The sequence below is a fragment of the Sciurus vulgaris genome, assembly GCF_902686455.1.
Source record: "Sciurus vulgaris genome assembly, chromosome: 18".
Lineage (NCBI taxonomy): Eukaryota > Metazoa > Chordata > Mammalia > Rodentia > Sciuridae > Sciurus > Sciurus vulgaris.
This window is the reverse complement of record NC_136479.1, coordinates 22,047,340-22,067,969: the sequence shown is the minus strand read 5'-3', so window position 1 is coordinate 22,067,969 and position 20,630 is coordinate 22,047,340. Positions and strand designations below refer to the sequence as shown.

General features: G+C 50.7%; 1 protein-coding gene across 2 annotated transcripts; it reads right to left on the bottom strand.

Moving 5' to 3' along the window:
* Positions 1 to 665: 665 nt before the first annotated feature.
* SEZ6L2 (seizure related 6 homolog like 2) lies at positions 666 to 20,315 on the bottom strand. 2 transcript variants are annotated; one of them, XM_079121952.1, is made up of 18 exons: positions 19,731 to 20,315; positions 18,642 to 18,773; positions 17,645 to 17,944; positions 17,131 to 17,270; positions 16,640 to 16,841; positions 11,308 to 11,493; positions 10,455 to 10,623; positions 9,121 to 9,284; positions 7,089 to 7,289; positions 6,488 to 6,626; positions 5,521 to 5,717; positions 5,181 to 5,375; positions 3,039 to 3,230; positions 2,736 to 2,927; positions 2,226 to 2,264; positions 1,929 to 2,046; positions 1,707 to 1,803; positions 666 to 1,224 (listed from the first exon to the last, which is right to left on the bottom strand). In XM_079121952.1, the coding sequence occupies exons 1-18, from the start codon at positions 19,807 to 19,809 to the stop codon at positions 1,195 to 1,197; spliced, it is 2,772 nt and encodes a 923-aa protein (XP_078978078.1). In that variant the 5' UTR covers positions 19,810 to 20,315; the 3' UTR covers positions 666 to 1,194. The 2 variants fall into 2 exon arrangements, with proteins under 2 accessions (XP_078978078.1, XP_078978079.1); XM_079121953.1 differs by lacking the exon at positions 2,226 to 2,264.
* Positions 20,316 to 20,630: the final 315 nt, after the last annotated feature.

The window sequence follows — 20,630 nt, the reverse complement described above, 5'->3', positions numbered from 1 at the left end:
GGCCAGATGCCACAATTTAGAGAGACCCTGACTAAAAAATGAAAAGTATTGGGGATGTATCTCAGTGGAAGAGTACCCTTGGGTTCAATCTCCTGTACTATACAATAAATAAAATTGGGCTGGGGGTTGTAGCTCAGTGGTAGAGTGCATGGTTTGTATACTGGAGCCCTTGTGTTCATTTGCCAGCACCGAAACAAAAACAAACAAATGCTGTAAACTGCTTATAATGTTCAAAAGTAGGTTGGATATTACAGAAGAAAAGAATACTTATAAACTCAGGCTTAGTAGACATGGAATGGCCGGTATAATGGCAAGACTTGGGGAGGTAATGGTTTACATGAACTCTCAAAAGGGCACTGAATTGTAGGTAAACTGGTCATGAAGCAAATTGAGAGCTGTCTGCCTCCTGTCCAACAGTGAGCAGAGAGGGGTAGCTACTGTCACCTGTCCAGAGCCGAGACATCCCAGCCATTCTTCCAGAGGCTAAGCCAAAAGCCAGGCCTTTTTGATGCCAGGCCAGCGCCTGTGACATTGCCCAGCCAATTTTGGATTTCTGTCTGTTTTCCAAATATCTCCCCTTCCTCAAGCCCTCTCTCCAGAGGGATCATCATCACCATCTCCAGTACTTCGTGACCCACCTTCCCATACCCCACCAGCCCAGTTACAAGTGGTGATTTTCCGTTTATTGCTCAAAAACAAAAATCCAGAAGCAAAGGTGGAGAGATTGTGGGTTCGGGACACAGCAGGGATAGGGAGGGGCTTTGGCCCAGCTGTCCCCTTCATCCTTCCTGTTCTCACCCTCCAAGGCCCAGGAGTTAGGCATCTGGGAGGAGAGAAGCCTTCAAGGCCAAGGGAACAGTAGAGCAGTGGGGGGTAGTCCTTCAGGATGCCCTAGGTGGGAGGGGTCCCAAGAGTTGCAAGGACACTGAGTTCCCCTCCCAGGGTCCACAAACCAGTAGGGCAGGAGGCAGGCCCCTTGTTTGGCAACCGAGAAAAGGAGCCTTTGGGCGGCAGGATGCTGGTTTATTTACTGTAGGGTCTCCAGGGCCATCAAAACCCCCTTGTGGGACAGGGAGATTATTTACACAGCAGGGAGGAGGGAAGCCAGGAGCCAGAGACCAGGTCCTGTGCTCCCCACTGGCCTGAATGAGGAGGGAAGGGGTGTCCCGGGTCCTGCAGCCTTAGTCTTGGCATTCAGATGGAAACTTCATACTCCCGTGTATCCTGAAGACAGATCAGATCAGTTGTTGGAGTGAGATGGAAGTGGAAGAGGCAGAAAGTGGGAGGAGGCATGGGCGAGGAGGGGGAAAGACCCTTGGTTTTTAAAGTAACATTGATCACAGAGGGTTTAGGGGTCACAAGGTGAGAATAAGGCTGAATCTGGACAATGGATGTGTTTGGTTATCCTTTAGTGTCTTAAAAATCCTTTAGTGACATAAAAATCTGAACAACTGGAGGATTTAGCAACTGAGCCTAGTGTTCACTGTGGGTTAGAGCTGTAACCTTTGGCTGGGCACCAGTTTCTCCAGGAGGCCACAGCCCTCATCATGCCCTAGTCACACACAGTGTGCTTTGCTCATTGGCATGACCTTTGTAGGGAGCTGAGTTTGAAATTCCCAAGAAGAGATTACAGAGACTTTAGAGAGGGTCATGGAGTCCTGGGGGAACCGAGAGATATGGCACTCCGGGGAAGGGGAGGGGCTCACCCCAGCTTCATACAGCGGGTTGCTGAAGTCTGACTCCACGGTGATGGGACTATAGGAGTGGGAGCCTGAGAAACCAAAGAGGGACTTTCCCTGTAGCCTGCAAAAGGAAGGGGACCGAGGGTTTTATCAGCAGGGAGACATTTAGCTTCTCTCACCCAGGCTTCCACATCAGGCAAGCATGACATCTGCCTGCAAGGGCAGTTCTCTGGGTAGGGTACTTACTTGGTATAGTATATGTAAACGCCACTGCCGAGGACAATGACCAAGCCTAGGGGCAGCAGAATGGCCAAAGCGAGGTTCCCACCCTCCAGCTGCCTTGATGGGTCTGTAGTCTGGGTCACTGGGGGAGGAGAAGAGGCCAGTGAGCCCATGCTGGGCCCATTCCTGGGCTCTCCCAGCCTCCTGCCCTGGGCCCTGAACCCTGGGCCTCACCCCTCCGGGGCCTGGCCTCCTACCCCCGGCCTCTGCCTTGCCCTCCCGACCTGGCCAGGCCTGGGCCTCCACTTTGCCCTCACTGACCTTCCAGTTTTCGGTTGTCCAGGAGCTCCTCATAGGCCACTGCAGGGAGAGGAGGGGGAGGGGACGGGGTCTGAGCCAGGGAGGGAAGGAGGCTGGGTAAAGGGTCAGAGCCCAGTGGGGCTGGGCTGGACAGCCTGGTTCTCTGCCCTCTGCTCCCTTGGTGGGGGAGAGAGGACTGATCCGGGCAGGGCTTTCTTCCTTCTCCAGACCCCTAGGGTTCAAGGTTCCTGAACAGTTGTAGCCAACCAGGTGTTTAGAATCCGTCAGTGATGGACACTGAAGCCTATTTAGAGTGGGCAAAGGACTTCCAAATCACGGCCCCTCTACTACATCCCTTAGGGTAATTCTATGACCTCAGGACTTCGGGACATGCCTGTGAGGATGAGCCCATAGGAAGAGAACAGGGAGCTCAGTGGGTCACCCATTGGTCTTGAATTTTCTACCCAACTTTCCCGGCCCTGTCACTCCCTGGACACTGACGTGCCCCTCCTGCCCTATCTGCCCAGGCACCTTTGCAGAGTGGGGGCTGGCTGGTCCACTGTGAGGGGTGGCCTGGCACACAGGTGATGGTGACCTCGCCGATAAGCTCAAAGCCTTCGTAGCAGAAGAAGCGCAGAGACTCGCCAGCCTGGTAGTGATGCTTGTACAGTGTCTGGTAGCCATTCTCTGGAACTCCAGGGTTCAGGCACGGCTCGTACTTCACTGCAGGGAGCAGGCCAGTCAACATGCCAGTGGTGCTACTGAGCAGGCCCAGCCCAGGCAGGCTGTTGCCAAAGTTACCCAGCCCCCTTCCTGGGTGTTTCTCAGACTCACAGGCACACTTGGGGACCCGGTCGCTCCACTTGGGTGTGCCTGTGTCTCGGCTATAGCAGGTAAGCACGGCTGCCCCCTCCAGGCTATACCCCGGCAGACAACGGTACTGGACGTGGGAGCCAACAGGGAAGCCAGCGTCTGAGGCCGTCCGGTGCCCATTGGTAATCTCACCAGGGTCAGCACAAGTCATGACTGGTGGCAGAAGAGCAAGGTCAGGGGAATGAGGGCCTTAAGAGATCTCCCTGAAACTTAGGGCTGGGAGAGGTCTGCACTTCAGGCCATCTCCGAACAACCCCTCCACCTCCCGTGAATTCCTCGGAAGGAAGAGGGTGTAAACTGGAAAAACATAATTCAATATGTTTCAGGCTTCTTTTGGAAAACAGGGAGATTGGGCAACACCAGGCCCCCATATATTCAAAATATTTAATCACAACACCAGAGCATGCTAGCTAAATCCCAGCAGTGTCAACCCAGCATGACTCTCCTGTCCTCCATGTTCTCTCTTTCTTTTTAGTACTGGGGGTTAAAACCAGGGGCTCTCCCACTGAGCCACATCCCCAGTCCTCTTTATTTTTCATTCTGAGAAACAGGATCTTAATAAGTCACTCAGAGCCTTCCTAAGTTGCTGAAACTGGCCTTGAACTTATGATCCTCCTGCCTCAACCTTGTAAGTTGTTAGATTACAGGTGTGCACCACTGCACCTGGCTCCCCACATTCTCATCATGTCCAGTGGCTTTGCTCACATATACTGCCTGTCCAGCCCCTGCAGGCATTTGAGTTTACAACCCCATTGAGGAAGATCACAACCATAGTCATTGATTGTACATAAACCTGTGCCAGGCACCCTGACAAGTGTTTTACAAACATAATATTTAACCCAGATAATCGGTGTCCCTGTCCTTTCCCTTGGGGCTCCTCAAGCCAGGAGCATCAGAGCTGGAATCTTCTCAGGGCATGGAGGGCTGGGCAGAGATGCAAAGACTTGGGTCTCAGCTCAGCTTAAGGCTCTTCTGAGTCTCAGCTGGGTCAGCCCAACAGCATGTATGCCCAGCATTCCAGGACGGGGGCACCACATCAACTAGACAGTTTTCCTTGTGTCCAGCCCATTGATCTCACCATCTCCACCATTCCAGGGGCCGCATGGAAGACCAACAACCCTATATCTTTGTGGCAGGCTTCCCAAAATTTGGAGAAAGCTGCCATCTCAGCAGCTGGGGAGGCTGAGGCAGGAGAATGGCAAGTTCAAAGCCAGCCTCAACAACTTATGGAGGCCCTGTCTCAAAATAAAAAATTAAAAAGGGGGGGGGGGGAAAGCTACCCCTTTCTGTTCTTCTAAAAGAGGCACACTCCCAACTTCTTTAAATGTCACCTCCTCTGAAATCTGTTCCATCCCTAAGAGAATTAACCCACCACTCTTCCCACAAAGCTGCTTTATTCTTAAAGCTGCTACTACTTACTCCCTGTTTAACCCCTAATCCGGTGTGAAAACCTAACCTCCACATGCACTTCACACACCCCCACCCCCACTTCACCCATGAGGAAAACAAGGCTCAGAGATGGTAAGGACCTTGCCCAAGTCACCCACTGGGTACTACTTCATAAGGAGTTGATTAGGTATCTGTCCCCCTCCCAGACTGTGACCACGGCCAGGGTAAGGAGGGGCCAGAACCCCATTCCCATGATCCTAATGCAACACCGGGCTTCAGGGAGTAATTAAGTACTCCAACAAGCCTTGGTCTTAGCAGTGGGACTTCCCACAGTGCCATCGGTTTGGAACTGAGAGCCTCAGAGCCCATGCAGAACCTGGGAGGGGGCAGGACTCAGACCCTGCAGAGAGGAGCGGGTGGGGCGGTGAAACGTTAAAGCGGGACCCAGAGGAAATCAGGACAGAGCCCCGGTCGGTGGAACAGAGAGATGCATCGGGGGGCGGGGGGAATGGAGCAAGAATCAGAGGGGGCAGTTTCGGGGTCCGACTGCGGGGCCTGAAGAAGATCCAGGCAGGATTCGGAGCGAAGGGGTGGAACCCAGGCCCTACAGGGACCGCGACAGGAAAGGGCGGGGGGGGGGGGGGGGGAGGTTGAAGGAAGAAACCCAGATGGTTAGGATGGGGCCAAGAGAGGACAAGGGCGGGTGTGGCTCACTCTTTTGGCAGGCGGGTGGAGCAGCGCTCCAGGACAGGTCCCACTGGCAGGTGAGAATGTCGGAGCCCAGCAGCTCGTAGCCAGGCTCACACTGGTAAGTGAGCACGGTGCCCCGAATCAGGTCCCCGTGGGACGCTGTCCTCCAGCCCCACTCCGGAGGAGGCAGCTCAGGACACGTGTCGTTCCTCGGGACCTCTGCAAGGTGAGATTGAATGTGGGGGCTGCCCTTTGATTCAGGGTGCCCTTTCCAGTGTTGAGTGGCTTGGCTCCAGTGCCCACTCTTGGGATCTCTGACCTCCCGGGCCCCTGCCCATCTCGGGGTCCCTATCCCCCTGTGTACCTTTGAAGTGTAATACAAAGCCCTGGCCCAGGCCCGGATTTGGGGGTCCAGGAGGTGCCTGGAATTGGAGCGTGAGATCGGGCCCAGAAGAGAGGAGGCGACGACGTGGCTGAGGTCCCCGCAACTGAGCCAGGACACGGGCACTGGGACCGTCCCCATCAAAAAGTGTCAACATGTCCCCTTCACGCACATTCAAGCTGCAGAGAATGGGACCAGACAATAAGATGAAGCTACGACTGGTCCTTCCCATCCAGTTCAGCCCTGACTCCGTTCATTAGTAATCCACCTCCTTTCCAGCCCCGCTGCATATTCCCCTCTCCCGGGTCTGGGAGCCTTCGTTTTGAACACTCTTGAATTTCTTCTTTATGCTAGTCGCTCCAGGTCCCATCTATTCTATGACTTCTCCCATTTCCCTCTTCCCAATCCCCAGCTTTGCTCATTACTAGTTCCACCCACTCTCTGGTCCCTCCCCCATCGCCATGGTAAACCCCTCTACAGCTATGACCAATCACAGACCATACTCTTCGCTAAGGCAATCTGCTGGGCCCCGCCTGAGTACCTGCTTTGGGGGCCACGCCCACTTCTTGTTCTGTCCATTCATAAGACCACCTCATACCAAATCAGCTCACTGGATTCTCCCCGCACCCACACCCACCTTGGGTGCCGGTGACGATCCAACAGTTTGGGCCTGGGTCTCTGGAAATAGCTCCAGGGGCAGCCTCAGAAACCTCCAGAGTGACAGACACCAGGCAGAACCCCTGAAGAGGGCTGTATTACCCCTCTAGTTGTCCAAGGTCTCCTGGCTAATAAGTGATTTGGCCCTAGGTTTCCATCCCTTCCTGAACCCTTAGTGGCCTCTTTCACAGGAGTCAACACAGAAGAGCTAGGATGCAGGCTCAGGATGCAGGCTAGTGCCACATTTTGGGGGGCCCACCCGCATCGTACCCTCTGTAGGACCCAAACATACATCTCAACTTGGAGCAAGATGCGCTTCTCTTCCTGGACGTGCATGCCCCACACGCAGTCCTGGCCGGGGCTGTAGCTCTGGGGCCAGTCGGGAGAGAGTACTACACCAGCAGGCTCCGACAGCTCTCCTCCGCACATGGCTTAAGGCAGAAGAGGTGTGAGGTTCAGGACCCATGTGGGCAAGCGGTCTCCATTTGTGACGGTCCTGACCATTCCCAGGGATGTGCACCACCAGATCATTCATGTTTCCCAGGGTTGATGACCCACCACATCTAGATCTTGCCACATCTAGATCTTGTACCCAATCCTCAGTCTTGCTCTTAACCGTTGCCCCCCGCCACAAACTTACACACCCAATCCATAACTCAGTCCAACTCTGGTTCCAGCTCCTGAAGACACTGGGTTTGTGAGCTCTGAATTTGATCACAAGCCCATCAATTATTCAGCTAAGAAAACAGCCTCGGAGGGGACAGGAATTTCCTCAAGGTTTGGGTTTACTAGGTTTGGATATGCAGGTCTCCTTCTCAAATGGACCTCCTGGGGACCCTGGTTCAGGAGGTAGTCTGAAGACTGAAAGACTTTGTAGGGTGTGGAGGACTCACCCTTGCAGGCTGGTTCTGTGTCATTCCAGTGAGGTTCTGTGGGGTCCACACATTCAATGGCATTGGGGGGGCCTGGGGGCTCCAGAGCATATCCTGGGAGGCATGAGAAGGTGACCAGTGCCCCTGGGCGGTACTCAGGGTCTGTGGTAGTAACGTTGCCATGTGCCAGGAAAGGAGCGAAGCATCGGTCCTCTTCAAAGGCTGGGGAGGAATCCATAGCAAAAATTAAGCATTAAGAGTGAGCTGGGGATGTGGCTTAGTGGTAGAGCATTTGCCTAGCATGTGCAAGGACCTGGGTTCTATCCCCAGCACGACAAGTAAAGGAAAGGAAAAGAAAAGAAATTTAAGCATTAGAACAGTCCTCAGACCTCAATCTGAGAATTGGGACTGAATTCAGGTGTTGTCTGGCCACTCAGCGGGGTTTTAAAAAGCAAAATGCCCTTGGACTTTGCTTTCACCCCCCAGCGTCTAAAAACAACATTCTTCACTCACACATTTACATTACCTCAATGGCCTTTGAAGGGAAACCCCTAGACTAGTCAAATCCCAGCCACTATTCTACAGATGAGGAGGACCACAAACACACAGCCACATGCTCAAGGTCACTCAGCAGGCAATGGCAGAACAGGTCTCCAACCCAGATGGTTTGGTTCCCAGCCACAGACACTTGGCTCTTGGAACTGCAAGGGGGTGGGGGTGGGGAACAGGCTAGCGTAGGTGTGTTCTCCTCTCAAAAATAACAGTTGGATTCTGATCACCCATGCTGTTGCTAGAATCCAAAATTGCAGCTAATGCAAAAGCTGCTCAGTTTTTAACTTTGGATTAAGTCAGCAAAAAGGAATATTTGTAGGATATTTTCATTTCTTTCTGCCTGACATCTTAGCTGCAAAACCACCGGTGAAGTATGACTTCAGAGCCCATGATACAGATGAGGAATCTGACCCTCTTGAAGCAGCAGTGGCTCACAGCGGTGGAGGCAGGCCTCACAGCTGGGGACTCTCACCAAAAGGCAGAGAGGTCTTTGCACTTCAGCACTTCCAGAATCCATCATGTATTTTATTTCTGCAGATTCACTGTTTTATTTCACTGTTACTTGACCTAATAAGGAATCATGTCCAAATCTTACCCATCCATCAGGGCCTGGTGCCAATTCCATTTCTCTCATGATACATATTAGAAATTAGTCCCTCACATCTTTGAGCATTTCTTTTTGTCTCTCTCCTGCTACTGCTCAGAGAAATCTTCTGCTGCAGCCACACTGAAATCCTGTTTCCCAAACACAACAAGTACTTCTCTACCTCCTTACTTTTGCTTCCACTATTCCATTCACCTAAGTGCTTTTTCCTTCATCTTCCTCTTCTAAATTACCCTGTATCCTTTAAGGCCAAGATTAAATGCCTCTTCTCCCATGGCCACTGACCTCCTTGTTTCTACCTGTCCAACACCCATTCCTCCTTTTTCTCTTAAAAATCACCCTAGTTTCATTTTGGAAAACATGCCTTCCAGTCCATGTGGTTCAATTGGAGCTAACCAGAGATGGCCACATAATACTGATCTGTCAATCATAACACCATCTGCCCCTAGCCACAGTGATTGGCTCAGGCAAAGGCACAGGACCTTAACCAGGTCAATGAGAGCCTTTTCTGGCATTGCTACCGAAGCTCTCAGGAAAGATATGAGCTTCCACTTCCTCTGATGGAGTTATTGGGTCGGCAGGTCTGCAACTAGGTCCATCGCATAGGGAAAGCCTGCGAGAATGAAGCCAATGCACAGAAAAGAACTGTTGGAGAGACTGAGATAACTAGATCCTTGGTTGGGTACCTGGATCCAGCCATACATGAAGCTTAATCAGAAAAGGCTACATCCAGGAATGAGAAGGGGCCCTTATGAAGGGATTCTTGTAGTTTTGGGGTAGAGAGCCAAGTCAGGTTTCAGGGATCTAACCACTGAGATAAGCAGGGAGGGACTCTGCGCTTGTGCCAAGAAGAGAAAGTGCAGAGGTTAGAGTCCAGTGGGGAAGCAGGATGGTTACCTTCAAATCGGAGGCTTAGCAGCAGGGGATTAGCCGGTGTCTCTGAGAGCAACTCCACATAGAGGGACTGGGCATCACTGATAAGGCCACGCTCTGGGACATCATCCATGTCGGAGTCATAGATCACAGGAGATAGGGGACTGCCCCCGGAGCGCACCATCAGCCTGGTATGGACAGAAGGGTGGCCAGGAACTTCAGCAGCTGCCCCCCCCCCCACTTATCTGCACTCCAAGTTTATTTTTACAGCCATTATCAAACATTAACTGTATGCCATGCATTCTTCTAAACCCTTATGTATTTTATCTTATTTAATTTTCATAAGAACACTTGAGTCAGACACCATTATTATCCCTCATTTTATAGATGATGATATGGAGGCATAGAAATTAAGTGACCTGCCCAAGAGCACATAGCAAGCAGCAGCAGAGCTGGGATACCAGGTTGTTAGATAAAGAATGATAAAGAAGATGATGACAGCAAACACTTTTATATTATAGTGTTATAGTGCTTATCGAGTCCTTGCACTATTCTAAGTACTAAAGTACTTCTACTTTCTTTTTTTTTTTTCCCTTTGGTACTGATGATGAACCACTGATCCACATCTTCAGCCCTTTTTTAAATTTTTTAAGTTTTGAGACAGGGTCTTGCTAAATTGCTTAGGGCCCCAATAATTTGCTGAGGCTTGCCTCAAACTTGCAATCTTCTTCTTGCCTCAGTCTCCTGAGCTTCTTGGATTACAGGTGAGTGCCCCTGAGCCCAACTACTTTGCATATCGTAATGCATTTATTAAGTATGCCTGTAGAGTGATACTATCTCTATTCTACAGATAAAAAGTTGAGGCACAGAGAAGTTAATGATTTGCCTAAGGTTGCACAGCTACATTCCCTAAGAAATGGTTAGGATTGGGCTGGGGATATAGCTCAGTTCATAGAGTGCTTGCCTCTCAAGCACAAGGCCCTGGGTTCAATCCCCAGCATCCCCCCCCCCCCCCAAAAAAAAGTTAGGATTAAATTCTGTTTGAGCCAGGTGCGGTGGTACACACCTGTAATGCCAGGGGCTTGGGAGGCTGAGACGGGAGGATCACAAGTTCAAAGTCAGCCTCAACAAAAGTGGGGCACTAAGCAACTCAGTGAGACCCTGTTTCTAAATAAAATGCAAAAAAGCACTGGGGATGTAGCTGAGTGGTTGAGTGCCCCTGAGTTTAAACCCCGGGACCAAAAAACAAAAAAAACCCCAAACTCTGTTTGACACATATTTCAACATGGATCCAACCACATCTGACTCCCCACTATAGCCTTCCTACTTCCCCCCTGATTCAAGGCCCAGACCCTCACCTGTCATTGTCCTCATCCAGTGAGACCCTCTCGAAGTGCAGGTGCAGCCGGCGTCCCTCAGCTGCTTCAATCACCCAGCGGCAGGTGAGGTTGGGCCCTGCAGCTCCCCCAGGCTCAGGGGACACAATGCGGCCCAGCGTAGCATTGTGGATGGTGCCACCACAGGATGCTGTGGGCAGAGGAGGGGCAGGCTAAGACCAGCTTAGGGTGACTTGTCCTTCTCTTTCAGCCTTTCTCAGACCTGTCTTTGGAGCTTTTGCATCTACATCTTTGGGTTGGACTAACCCAGGGATGGTCTCTGCCCCATGAATGCTCTCCAGGGCATCGCTGAGGAGGGGAACCACACCTGAAATAGAACCCGTGCCCCCGAAGATGGACACTCCTTGGTTGGACAAACTCCAGAATGAAGATTGTGCTAAAATGAAGACTCCCTGGATGTGAACACCCTGGGATTGGGAGTTATGGGGCTCCCCCAGATTGAAGCATTCAGATGAGAAATGTTCAAGATGGGAATTTCCAGAATGAGGACACCAGGGGATGGGAGATCACAAGATGAAGACGCTCCAGGACGGAGAACCATCAGTTATGGATCCTGAGATGGTTTCCTCTAGGATAAGGGCTCTCCAAAGGAAAGAAGGGACATCCCAAGAGGGAGAATACCCAAGAGTGGGGGTTCCCTAGGGAGAGAATCCCTCAATGTAAAGAACTCCAGAAGGAGACCAAAGGAGAGGGACTCTTCAGGAAAGAAACCCATTCAGGATGAGTTTTTCCTAAAGATGGAGACTTCCAAGAAAGGACTCTCCCAGTGAGGTTCCCAGAAAAGAAGCCCCAACCCATTACAGCAGAGACTCACCCATGCAGCTGGGGGGTTCTCCATTCCAGGCTGGCCGGGTGCCATTGAGGCAGATGAGAGTCTCCTCACCCTGCAGCTGGTAGCCGGAATCACAGTGGAAGGTGGCAGTGCCACCAGGGTGTAGATCTGTCACACTCACATCACCATGGGGCGGCCGGGGAGGGAAGCCACAACTCAGAAGGTAGGCTGAACCAGGAAGAACAGGGAGAAGGAGGATCCATTGTTCCATGCATGCTCTATAGCAAACCCTCACACTTTCCCAAGGGGCAGAGACAGGCTCTATACTGAGGTCCTCACTGAAGAATATGAGCTCCTTACACAGGTTCCATCTCATGAAGAGGTCATTTCAACATCTCTTATCTCCTCTAGTCTTTGTAATTTACCCATTTTGGCCTCCATTTTATAGATGAGATAACTGAGGCTCAAAGATGTTTTTCTAGATCCTGCTACTCACTGGCTGCGTGGTCTCAGGTAAATCAACGGACTATTCTGAACTCCATCCAGCTCTAATAATAACAAATTATATTTCCAGAGCTTGTTTAGCTTCCCAAGTAATGACACAGTACTTTTGAGGTAGACAAACTGTGTGACCCATTTTCCAGATGTGGAAATTAAGGCTCCAAGTTACTAAGTGTCATGAAATTTCTTTAAAAACCTTGACTATTTTGTCATTAAAGACCTTAATATTCAGTGTTCCCTGAACAAATTCTCTAATGAAAATGAAGTGCTACGGAAAGCTTTGCTTCTTTGAGAATCTGGTTTTCCTTCTTTCTTGCAGTAAGAACTATGTAACCTCCCTGTTTGCACTGGCTGCCAGAAAGCTTGGAACAAGATTAAGCCTTGTCCTTAGCAACAGTGGCCTGTTAATGCACAGGTTTTTGTTGTTTGTTTGTTTGTTTGGATTTTGTTGTTTCTTTGTCTTTTCCTGGTACTAGGGATTGAACGGAGGGGTGCTCTGCCACTTAGTTACATCCCCAGCCCTTTAAAAAAATGTTTTTCTTTTGAGACAGGGACTTGCTAAGTTGCTGAGGCTGACCTCAAACTTGGCAATCCTCCTGCCTCAGCCTCCCCAGATGCTAGGATTATAGACATATGCCACCACCTGGCATGATCCTTTTAATTTTTGATTTTTTATTTTGAGACAGGGTCTTACTAAGTTGTTGAGGTTGACCTTGAACTTGCTATCCTCTTGCCCCAGTCTCTCCAGTCACTGGTATGACAGGTGTGTGCCACCATGCCTGGCCTATTTTTTTTTTTTTTTTTTTTCATCTCTAATAATCATTCTCTGGTGTTATTTCCCCCTTACTTATTCTATGTAATTATATTGCTTGCATTCTTTTTGAAAGTCTCTCAAACGTAAGAATGAAATAGAATGAAATAGAAAGTCATTTGTTAGTAAACAATGGGTTCTGAATCTGATCCTGACAGAACACTGCGTGTCTACATTTCAGAACCCAGCAGAGATCAAGGAAGGCTTCCTGGAGCAAGTGAGCCAAGGCCGCCTCTCATAGGAGGGGCAGGCTTTGATGAGCAGAGGGCTTGGGAGACGCCAGCTTGCTTTCTCTTTTTTGGGGTGGGGGTACCAGGGATTGAACTCAGGGACACTCAACCACAGAGCTACATCCCCAGTCTTATTTTGTATTTTATTTAGAGACAGGGTCTCACTGAGTTGCTTAGTGCCTTGCCATTGCTGAGGCTGGCTTTGAACTTGTGATCCTCCTGTCTCAGCCTCTTGAGTGGCTGGGATAGTAGGCCTGTGCTACTGTACCCGGCCTGAGCCTTTTTTGACTCTCCAGCCCTCAGTGATCCTGTAAGAGACCTGCCCCCTCCATATTTCAAAACTCAACAGGCACAACAAGCACTTCCTTGACTAGGTTGTGGGGAAAAGAAAAAGATCCAGTCCTTGCCCTTCAGGAGTCCACAGTCTACAGAGATACACAGTTATAAAAACAACCTTTCAGAGCACAGTGGCTTCCATAATTGTTAGCCTCTGTCTCAGTCTTCGTGGAAATCAGAATTAAGCCCAATGCTTTGGCTTGACCCTTCCCCACCACCCATGGCTGCATCCAGCTCAGCACTTTTGTGTCAATACCTAAGACCCATGTATCCTACCTGACACCTTTGTGACTCTTTACAGTCCCACCTCCATATTTTTACTCACAATTGTACCCCTATCTACAAAGCCCTTTCTGGGCTCTTGTCTTTCAAAGAGTAATTTAAGCCAAGTGGGTGTGGTGGCCCATGCCTGTAATCCCATCAGCTCAGGAGGCTGAGAAAGAGGATTGCAAATTCAAAGCCAGCCTCAACAATTTAGTGAGGCCCTAAGCAACTTAGTGAGATCCTGTCTCAAAATAAAAAATAAAATAGGTTGGGGATGGGGCTCAGTGGTTAAGTGGATTCAATCCCTGGTACAAGAAAAAAAAAAAAAAAAGAGCAACTTAAGTAGCACCCCTTCCAGGAAGACTTCCTGGCCCCTCTTGCCTCCAACATTTACTTGTTCTCTTGACTATATACAATTTCACATTCAAATTTTTGCTATCGCATTAAAAAAACACTATGTATTGTTACTATGAGACTGAGTCAAGTCTTATTTATATTGATACCTAAAAACCTAGTCTAACTGATCAATTTGGAGACTGGCTGACTTGGGTTCCAGTTCTAACTCCACAGCTTATAGCTATATAACTGAGCAAGTGGAGGACTTCTTACTCATTAATGGCAATTAATCAGTGAGGATTGACCTCAAAAATAGATAAAAGAACCACGCACCTGGTCCTCAGAGCATGTTAGTCACCCACCCCACTGTCTCAATTAATGCATGACTGGCAGTCAGGGATTTGGGGATCTGATTGTTGACACTGCAATGAATTTGCAGGAGGGTGACAAATCCATACAACCTTGTCCTGAGAGACTGAGCTGACCATGGCCACTCCTAGGGTTGCTGTGAGGACCAAATAAAGCAGTGGTAGGCAGAAGGGGTTTGGACATGGCAAGTTTTTTTTTGGGTGGGGGAGGATACTGGGAATTGAACCTAGAGGTGCTTAACCACAGAGCCACATCCCCAGCCCTTTTTATTTTTTATTTTGAGACAGGGTCTCACTAAGTTGCTTTGGGCCTTGCTAAGTTGCTGAGGCTGGCTCTGAACTTGTGATCTTCCTGCCTCCAACTCCGGCTGGAATTGTAGGCATGTGCCACCACACCCAGCTATGTGACAAGTCTGATGGACTTGGGTGAGGGGTGATGAAGACTTTGACCCTTTGGAATTGCTAATGAGGCCACTCTGGACCAGAGGCCCTAGTTAATGCAGTTTGGGAAGGGCTTAAACAGGGCTTCATTCCCAGAGGTGCCTGAAGGAGTCGCAAAGCAGGGAAGACAGAGGCAGGTAATGAAGGCCAATTTATGCAATAGCCCTGCTTCCCCAAATGTTCCACTTAGCCTAGAGTCCTATTTTCAATGCTCCCGGGAAGTGGCTGCTTAAAGGAGCCAGTGGGGAGCCATTTTTGTAATATCTGAAGTCCAGCCCTCAGGTGTGTTCTTGTTCTCCAACAACTAAATCCCTACCACCAAGTACGTGCCCCTCACTCACTGGTCTCTCCACAAATAGGCCTGGTGGTGGTGGGTGCTTCTGCCTTGCACAATGTGCCCTGGGGCAGGTCCTGTGCAGAGGACATAAGGAAGGGATATGGGTTGTATCCTGTAAGGTGTATAAAGTATCTCTGGTCGGCAAAGCTCATAAGGTGGATGTGGTACATGCAGCCAGGCAAAGCCAGGAAATGATGTAATGGTGGCATTGGCCTAACAGGCAGTTCTCTGTTCCTGAGGAGCACAAGGAGGGGCCTTGGAGAAGATAGCAATATTTGGATTGGGGACACTGTCTGAGCCCCTTGCCTGGTATATGCATGTAGGCTAGAACATACACTTGCACTATGGGAAGGTTCCTGTATACACGGGTTAGCATGATGCATACACGAGGAGAACATCTATGCATGGATGCTCACGAATGCAGTCACACATGATATATTCTCCATCCCTACTCCCAGAAGTCAGATGGAACTTTCTAGACCACAAACATGAGTCTGTCATTTCCCTGCTTAAAACATTTCTAGTGTTTCCCTCTTACTTGCAGGTTAAAATGGTCTCAATTCCTTATGAAGATGTTAAGGCCCTCTATGATCTGAACCCAACCTGACTCTCAACCTGATCTCTTAGCCCATTTCTCCCTCACCACTTTCTGTGCTTTGACTATAATAGTAATGACTGATTTATTTTTGTGTGTGTGTGCTGGGGATTGAACCCAGGGGCACTTAACCATGGAGCCACATCTCCAGCCCTTTTTATCTTTTATTTTGAGACAGGGTCTCACTAAGTTGCTTAGGGCCTTGCTAAATTGTTGCAGCTGACCTTGAACTTGCCTCAACCTCAGAGTTGCAGGGACTATAGGCATGTGCCACTGCACATGGAAATGACTGGTTTTTTTTTTTTTTTTTTTTGGGTGCTGGGGATTGAACCCAGGGCCTTGTGCTTACAAAGCAAGCACTCTACTGACTGAGCTATCTCCCCAGCCCCATGACTGATGTTTTGAGCTCTCACTGTGTACCAGACACTGTTATAAGTACTCGTATCAACTCATTGGATCATCCCAATAATATCATGTGTTAAATTTTATGATCCTTCTCTTTTAGATGAGACCATGAATCACAGAAGGTTTAAGTAAATTGTCCCAAGTCAGACAGCTAGGACAATTCTATCTTGTATGTTGAATGGCTTCATCTTCTCTAGAGGTCACATTTTTCTCTCCTCTCTGAATCCTGGGGTGTGCTTTTACATCCATCAAGACAGTTGTCTCCCATTTTCTCCCTCTACCCTTCCCTTGGCTAACTCATCCTGTAGGTCCTAGCTTAGTGATCCTCCTTTTAATATTTGCTTCTCCCATCTGAGTTTCCTCCATCATAACCCTTTTCTCATTGAATCACAATCAACCTAATTACTTATCCATCTCCCTAAACAGATTGTGAATTCCTTAAATTCAGATTTTACCTGGCTCATTCATTCTTTTCCCCAAGGCTAAAACAGAGCCTGGTATGAAGTAGGCACTCAATGAACATTTGTTGAGTTGAATGGATGAATTGCCACTTGGATTTGTGCACACCTAGGTACAAATCTGCGAGTGTGTGAGATAAATGTGCATGGGTCTTTCTGAAGGTTCTGCCTCCTAGGGTTCCACTCAAGAGGAAAATTCCTCCTCAGTACCCTGTGCTTGGAAGGCCATCAGAGATGTCCTTTGTGCCCAATGTGGCCCCTGCCCTTCCACCAGCATCCCCAGACTCCTCACCCTGATAGTGGATTCTGAAGCCACCACCCCTTGGGACCCGTGGGCTCTGGAAGTGCAGGAGCAGTCGGTTGGTTGGACTCCGAAGGACCTGTCCTTCTCCCAGCATGGAGGAGTTGGCCAGGAGTCGGGGGGCCAGGCCTGGGGATCCCCCACCAGCCAGCACCAGGAGTTCCTCCTCCTGAGATAGGTTCAGTGTCTGCACCTAGAAAAGTCAGTCACAGACCATGGAAAGTCAGCCAGTGCAGAAGGTAACTCTCTAAGCCCTCCACCTTCTGCCTTCCTTTTCCCAGTCTATAGCAGCCCCCAAATCACAGGGATGTTGTCCCTTTTGTAGGACTCTTTAGAAGAGTTTTAAATATCACCTGCATCAGAAAACAGACCCATTTGAGTTAAAACACTGGTTTTCTGGCTTCCTGGCTAAACTGGTGCACACCCACTGGGTCCAGAGGTAAGGGCTTGGAAGTTTCATGGTTTCACTTCGGTCCAGTTACCTGGATCTCAATGCCGTAGCCAGGGTAGACGTGGATGCTGTATGTGCAGTCTAGGAGCCCCAAGGTGCGGCTGGCAGTGCTCCCCAAATCTGGAGACTCCACGTACCCTTCACCCTCGGAGATGTTGTTATTACACAGAACTGAAGAGATATAAGTGTCTGGGATTGAGAGAGGCCCTGTGCTCTTGTCCTCCCAGCCAAACAACTCCACAGGTCCTTATCTGTCTTCTCCCCAGCACCCCTCACCATCTTTATCCAATGTTCCCTCTCCCACCTGTACTGAGAGCTCTTTTACCCAACTGTAATATAGCCAGAAGATACAGAATGACACCTGGCACATAGTTTAAGTGTATATAAATATTAGCCTTTGTCATTATTAAGCAGAAGCTCCTCTCCCATCTGTACCCAGAGCACCTTCATCCACATGCTCCAAACAACCTCTCCCCATCCATCCCAGCATCTCTCTCACATCCGTGCTCCTGGACATTACCCCCATCCCCTTTCCATGGCCTCACCTGGGCTGGTGACCGTAGTGGTGACAGTTGTCGTGGTGATGATGGTGGTGGTGGTCTCCTCCTCTCCTCCCTCAGGCCCAAGGGGCGGGACTGGGGAGGCGGGGCTGGGAGGGGGTGGGGCCGTAGTTCCCGGGGGCGGGGTCAGCAGCTCCGGCGCGGTGGGGCCTGCCCCCCTGACTCCTTTAGGGGTTACCGCTGTTGTCAGAGGCCCTGTCCCTGGCTCAGTGGCCCGTGGCAGAAAGGGTGCTGCAAGTGTCTGGCCGGCTGGAGGGGTGGCTAGTGTGGGGTCTGGATCAGATCCTGGGACAGTGTAAGGGAAGTCAGACACAGGAGCAGCAAATTGGCTGGCGGGGGTGGGGGTGGGGGTGGGGGTGGAAGGGTGGGTGGGAGCAAGGCTGAGGGAAACAGGGGTTCCCCTAATGAACCCTAAGTGTCTCCCCCACAAGGTAAAGCCCCCAGCTTTTCCTTCCCTACCCAAACTCCCCATTTCCTCCCAAGTTTTCACAGCTGACCCTTCTTTCTCTCTCCCCACCCAGGCCCCTCCACCCCATAGTCTCCTTGAGCCTTTCCCTGTCCCCCTTTCAAATCTGGTTCTCTCTCCTGGTTACCCCTTTCTTTCTTCTCTGCCTTGCTCTCGCTGGAGCTCTTTGGTTCTGTTTAGTATTCTTAATGTTCTCTGATTGTAATTCTGGCTGTACTAGAATCTGCTAGTTTCTGTATTTCATTCTTTCTCTTCCACCATTTCTCTGACTCCAGTTCTCTGAATTCCCATCATATTTCTGTGTGCCTTTTTTCTCGGTTTCTTAATCGTCCTGTTTCTATTTCTCTGTTTCTGTCAACTGCCTCCCTCTGACTTTTACTCATCTTCCTGGGGGGTCTTGCCCCCTCTGCACTCTCTCTCTACCTGCTTCTCTTTCTTGGTCTTGGCTCCCCATCTTCCTGAGCCAATGTCTCTAACTTTGCCTTTATGCCATTTCTGCCAATTTGCAGGCCTTACCTGGCAAATAGCCCATCTCTGGGCCCCTCCTCAGCAGGGCCCCATGGATCAGTTCAGCCAGGGCCTCAGAGGCCACTGTGGGTGTCTCACTTCCAGGCTCTGGCAGTGCCTCCTCCTCCTTCAGGGGCAGACCTAGGAGGTGAAATTGTGTAAGATTCTCCACTCCCCTACATCCCTTCCTTCTCCAGAGAAATCATTTCCAGAGCTCTTCTTTCCTTGTCAGATGGGCCTGCAGGGGCTCAGAGGGTCCCAGACTGGGCTGAAAGCCAAGATCAGAGGAGAAGCTCCCAGCTGCCAGCTGCCCCTCACACTCCTACACTTCCTCTCTCTCCACCGCCAGGGCTGTGTGGGCCTTCATGAGCGTGTTAGTTCTTATGAACCCTGGACAGCGCCTACAGAGCCAAGCAGGGGCTGTGAGGCTGCCTTTCTTTACTTCTCACTGGTGCTCTCCCCAACCCTGGGGCTCTGCGAAGGGTCTGACAGCACCTCCCAGCCCTTGCTTCCGCAGTGCCCAGCTTTCTCTCTGGGTTTCTCTCTCTCTGCAGTGTAGCTGGCTTCTTCTTCTCTCTCTCTCTCTCTCTCTCTCTCTCTCTCTCTCACTCCCTCTCTCTCTGCAGTCTCTGCCTCTTTCCCTAGAGTCTGACTCGGGGTCAGAGTGGAGTGGGGGGCTGAATATGAATATCTGGTCTCTAACTCTACCTCTCTGTTCATCTGTCTTTGTCCATGTGTCCAAGAACATTGGTGTGTGCAGTAACTGGCGTCTCTGTCAGCACCTCCATCTCCCACCCAGGTACCCTGCAGGCTTCTGCCGCCTCCGCAGACATCCCCCCAACTTCCCCAGCCCTCCTTTCCGTGTTCAACCCCTAAGATGCTCCTAAAATCTTCCCTTATTCATTTCCCCACCTCCTCAATATTGAGGGTTAATGAGCTTCAGGTACTAGCCCGAAAGCTCCGTCTTGCCCCTTCCCGATCGGCTGTGCCCCTCCCCTCCCCCGCGAGCTCAGAAGACGCAGGATGTTCAGAGAAAGAAGGTGGAGGACTCCGCTGGGGGCCTTCCCGGAGTCCACCCCCACCCCCTCTTGTCCTTACCCTGAATCCAGGGACAGCTCAGCAGAATTAGGAACAGCAGCTGGGGAGGCGGAGGGTGCTGGGCCTTGGGAGTCCCCATGGCGACTCACCCCCAATTTCTCTCCTCCGTGCCTCTCCTAAATAATCTAGTTGCCACTTTTCCTCCGTGTCCTTTTATCTTTCTCCTTAATTTTGTTTTCCTGCTGGGGTCAGCAATGGAAGACAATTTCTCTGCTCCTTGATATGGAGGGGCAGAAGTGGGCTAGAGGTTGCCTGGAGTCCACCCCTTTTTGCTTAATCTCTGTCCTCTGCTCCAGGATCCGTGGTAGAGGGGGGCGCGGCTCCGGATGGAGGGGGTGGGGCCGAGAGGGCCGAAGGTTACCCTCTTGTTCGAGCGACTGGGTCCACCGGGCTGGCTGTATCCCAAGCGGGGGAGTGGGGAGGGGAAAGGCAGCTTCCGGGGGTGTCTAGGATGGGGTTGAGGATGGGAAGGGTTCCTACTGGGCTCTAGCGGGGCTTGTCAGGGAGGGGAAGGGGTTGCGGAACCCGGAGAGCCGAAGCTCGGGCACTGGAGCTGCGGGAGGGAGAAGCTGAGAAAGGTGTCGAGCCCACGTCAGATCCTGGGGACGGGAGAAGGGAGGGGCCTGGGATTTATTTGCGGAGGAGGGAGGAGGAGGAAGTGCAGATGGTGGAAGGAGGGATCTTGAGCCAAGACCGTAATACTCACTCCCGCGGTCCCTAGGGGAGGCAAAGGAAACTCTCTGGTCCCAGCAGTAATTAGCGCCCCCCCTCCCCCTGCCATTCCAGCACATCTGGAATCGGAATTTCCTCTTCCCAGGGCGCAAGGAACGACACAGCTTGGTTCGCGCCTGCTTGGTCCTCCAATATGCCCTCTGTCCACGACCGGATCCCCCATGGGAC